Raw genomic sequence first — 3968 nt, 5'->3', positions numbered from 1 at the left:
GTTCTGGCCAGCGAAGACCGATGCTGGAAAGCATCCAGGACTCGAGGTTTCTGGACTGGAGGGCTAGTGGGGTACAAACAGACGGCAAGCGGTGCATGGCCAGAAGCAGCAGGACCGGGAGTGACGATGACCTACTTGTCCGGACAAAAAAAAGCGGGCGTGAGAGAACGACTTAGTCAAGCCATTTACGGACTTTTGCCTTAGGAAGGACCTGCCACACAAGCAGCCCGAGCATGGAGCAACAAAGCGGGACCGACACGCGAGATCACACGCGGATTTTCCCCGGGAAGCAGAGCGCAGCGCTACACAGCGGCACACGGCACGCGATGTACAGTAGGAGGGAGCCAGGAGGACGTGGGCCGGGGGAAGATGGGGTAATGATAAGGGTCGTTAGTGACCTAGAGCCGAAACCCAAGACGGCATGAGCGCGAGGTGAAAAGCGCGGATAGCCCCGTAGTGCGGTGATTGTGTATTGGGGGAGGGAAGAGTGGTGTGGACAATCTAGAAGCGGCCAAGCGAGACGGCAGCCAGGATGCCGTGGGACAGAGAGAGCCTACGGCATTGCGAGGCTAAGGGCACATTCAAGGACGGGGCGTATCGGAGAGAGGGAGGGGGTGGGCAAAGGGACTGTGGGCCTTAGTTCCTAAGCGCAGTAAGGCCGAACTGGCAGAGGATCGAAGCATTCAGAGTGTGGAGCAGTCCGCTAAGCGCCGAGGTTGGAGAGATGGCCCCCCCCCGGTTACTATTCTTCAGGGTGGTAGAAACAGAGACGTCACCATGGGACGCGGGCGGCCCGTCAGGGGTGCCGGTGCCGGGACCACTACGTGAAAATGGAGGGAAAGTAATCCCTTCCCACAGTGGCATGGTAGGAAGACCGCGAAGGAATGACCTATGAGCGGACAAAAGGGCGTGCCCGCATTATTGGATTACGTGTTGTATTAGATATAGCGGACCGTCGAATAGGGACTTACATGGTGACAGGGTTGGTAGTGCCGGGCGCTTTGGTTCTCGGCGTCTGTTTGCTGCGTGGGGTTGGGAAAATTAGGGGTGCGGGACGGCCGCGTGTGCTGTGCGAACGGACTGCATAGTTTAGTGACAATGCCAGGAATAAGGTAGGTGCCGGAACGCCAAGCACGGTCAAGTTCTTGAGCACGTAACGAGTTCTACTAGTTTGGGGTTCTACGATATTCTTTTTGCCTGTGGACACTTCGGCTTGTGAAAATATAGTGTGCCAGTACTGGACGAGGATCGTTGATAGAAAGCGTTTCGCAAGCACAAGGGCTGGGGCTGGGTCTGAGGAACAGGGGTTATATGGGGAGACCGGAGTGTGAAGCTTTCGCGGGACCATGTCCGATGTGTCGCTGCGACTGAGAGGCTCTGAATAGTAGGAAGGGAACGGATGAGTGCGAAGAAGGAAGACAGGGACTGCGTGCACCTACAGAGGGGGGCAGAAATTGACTCCACGCGAGGGGGTGTCGACTGCCTGTCAGTGATAATGTGGTGGCAGTTGCGCTAGCGACAAAAATAGTCGGAGCATTAGAAGAAGAGAAGTGCAACAACATACGTAAATAGGCGTTGCGGGAACGATTGGAAATACGACGCGGTGCGAGATGACGCGGAGGAGAGCGACGCCAAGGAGGAGTGGAAACGCGAGGAGCGGACCGACAGGCGGGCCTCGCTGACGCGGGGATACCGACTGCACTGTCAACGAGGAGCCCCATTTTATGGTCCCGAGCTGCACAAGAGATAACCATTCTCGCAGGAGGGCTTCACTGCGAGCGGTGGGCGCCAGGAACGAGAGGCCTAAACGCGTGTTGTATAGGTTGTGGGTGAGGAATGGCTGCGTAGAACCACGCCTACGCGCAGGGAGATCGCGACTGGTCACCGACACGCCCACCTCAGAGCGAGGGAGTCAGATGAGAGGAGGGGGGTGGAGGAGACAGAGCTGTTATGTGTGTGGACGGCGGTAGTTGTAGGTAGAGGCGGGGCGGCACGTCAGGGGAATGACGTTAGTTGGAGAAGGGTGCCAGGAACGACCGAGTGCTTTCTGAACCAGTGCAACACAGAGCGTATGTCAAGACGCCTCAAGTACCTATGAGTGAGGGCCAGCAGGGTGGGAAATGGAGCCCTCGTGGAGGGGGGGCGTGGTCGTGGGCATCCCGCTGGTGGTCAGGTGAGCCGGACGGCACGCGGCCGGACCAGTGTGATCTGCATCCGCGAGTTAGTGTGTGGGAGCTGCGGGGGGAGTCCCCGAGTAAGCGCGAAGCTGGTGAGGGAGACGAGGAATGTCGCAGGCACTCCTGACCGCGATACAGACTTAGGGCGGGCGATCAGGACCGATAACGGTGTACAAGTGATCGAGAGTTAACATGGACACCAGCAAAGGGCGTAGTGAGAGTGAAGGTAAAGGAAGACGGAGAAAAAGAGACAGACGGCAGAAGAGGAATACAAACCCGCCCTCATGTAGGCAGGCTCCAGAGGGACGTGGAGGCCAAATTTAATAGGAGGATGGGAGGACTTTGCGGATGCACCGCGGGCTATGAAAGAACGTATGTAGAAGGTATAACGTTGGCGGTTTCATCCAACTGACCGTGCTGGATCTTTCCCGGAAGAGCGATGTGAGCGAGGGATCGTGGGAGAGGCAAGGATGCAAGTAAGAGTATGTGGTCGCGGAAATGCTGCAGAAGAGAACGCGTGTAAGGGTATGTCCTTAAGACACGTGATAATCGGAATAAAAGGGAGACACAGTGTGGGGTGGAAGTAACCCGAGGGCTACCACAGACACGTAATGTAGGGCCCGGAATTTGGACACCGTCGGAAGCAGGAGGGTGGACCGAGTAAGGAGGCGAAGGGGCAATGCAAACACGTGCGATCGAAAAAAAATGTGTCAGGGAGGGGTGAAATGGAATACCGGAATATACGCAGGATGTGTCGGTGCTACATAAGTTGTGAAGCGCGTTAACAGCGGTACACCAAGGGAGGGACAAGGTGCGGAAAGTACCGAGAGTTCACAATCAGCAGAGAGTGGAGGGGGAATAACAGCCGCAAAACGTCTCATACCACGCAGGGATAACCCAGGTTGTTGTATATCGCGTGCTAGCGACATTGAAATGTGTATGGGGAAGGCTGGAACACAGAGTTAAGTTGGCATGGGGAAGAACTCAATTACCTGTCATTTGGGTCCACAGGACAGAGGATGGGCGGAGGAGAGCCGGCAAACTATACACGCAAAGGTGAGGACGGAGACCGGGAGGGCACCTGGAAGGAATAGAATGCGGTTCAGAGCTACGGGAGAGTCAGGCGTGAAGACAGGAGGCAGAAAGGACAGTGCTGATGAGAGTCTAGGCGTAGGATGCGACGAAGTCGGGTTAACGAGCGCCGATGGCTTGGTAGGTATTGACCGCCAAGGAGTGATAAAACAGATAGAGTAAACGGAACATGCAGAAGAAGTTGGACAAGAAATGAAAATTAAATAACCCGGAATAAAGATGTCAAAAGAAGGAAAAGACCATTCTTAAATCCCCAGAGTAGGAGAGAATGAAAAGGGCCTAAGACATGAACCGGATTGCATGGGTATAGGTCACATCGCATGTACTTTCGGGGAACGCTTAGACTTACACGTCAACGTGCGGGCCGTGGGTAGTTGTGGTTGGAGAGAGCGCGGAGGATATCAGTGCGGTTGAATTCGAATGTGTAAACCACGAACGGATTTTTTTAAATGTTTTTAATATTGTATTATTTTTATTTATCTTAACTTGTTAAAATAATGTTTAACCATAACCATTTGCTTCTCTGTCTGTCTCTTCTCCAGTCCACACATCACTGCTCGCTAGGGTCATATGGCATTTAGTAATTTACCACGCCACCCTTTATTAATCCAGAATTATATTGATCTCTTGTGGTGGAATGTTAACCAAGTACTGTAGCTTAATTACAATTTTAAAAGGTATTTTATTATACAACTTACT

At 53.8% G+C, this 3968-nt stretch overlaps 1 protein-coding gene across 1 annotated transcript in view; it reads right to left on the bottom strand.

Annotated features, from left to right (window-relative positions):
- Nucleotides 1-636: 636 nt before the first annotated feature.
- LOC115005997 (CWF19-like protein 1) overlaps nucleotides 637-3968 on the bottom strand; it is a 14090-nt gene continuing 10758 nt past the window's right edge. Inside the window, exons 14-18 of the mRNA XM_029428000.1 lie at nucleotides 2591-2709; nucleotides 2454-2537; nucleotides 2093-2266; nucleotides 972-1293; nucleotides 637-889 (exon numbers count right to left, since the gene is read on the bottom strand). Coding sequence (XP_029283860.1) covers nucleotides 637-889; nucleotides 972-1293; nucleotides 2093-2266; nucleotides 2454-2537; nucleotides 2591-2709 — 952 coding nt within the window. The remainder of the gene's footprint in view (nucleotides 890-971; nucleotides 1294-2092; nucleotides 2267-2453; nucleotides 2538-2590; nucleotides 2710-3968) is intronic.

Source organism: Cottoperca gobio, unplaced genomic scaffold, assembly GCF_900634415.1.
Source record: "Cottoperca gobio unplaced genomic scaffold, fCotGob3.1 fCotGob3_42arrow_ctg1, whole genome shotgun sequence".
Lineage (NCBI taxonomy): Eukaryota > Metazoa > Chordata > Actinopteri > Perciformes > Bovichtidae > Cottoperca > Cottoperca gobio.
Note: the sequence above shows the minus strand (reverse complement) of the source record. Positions and strands in the feature narration are given on the sequence as shown.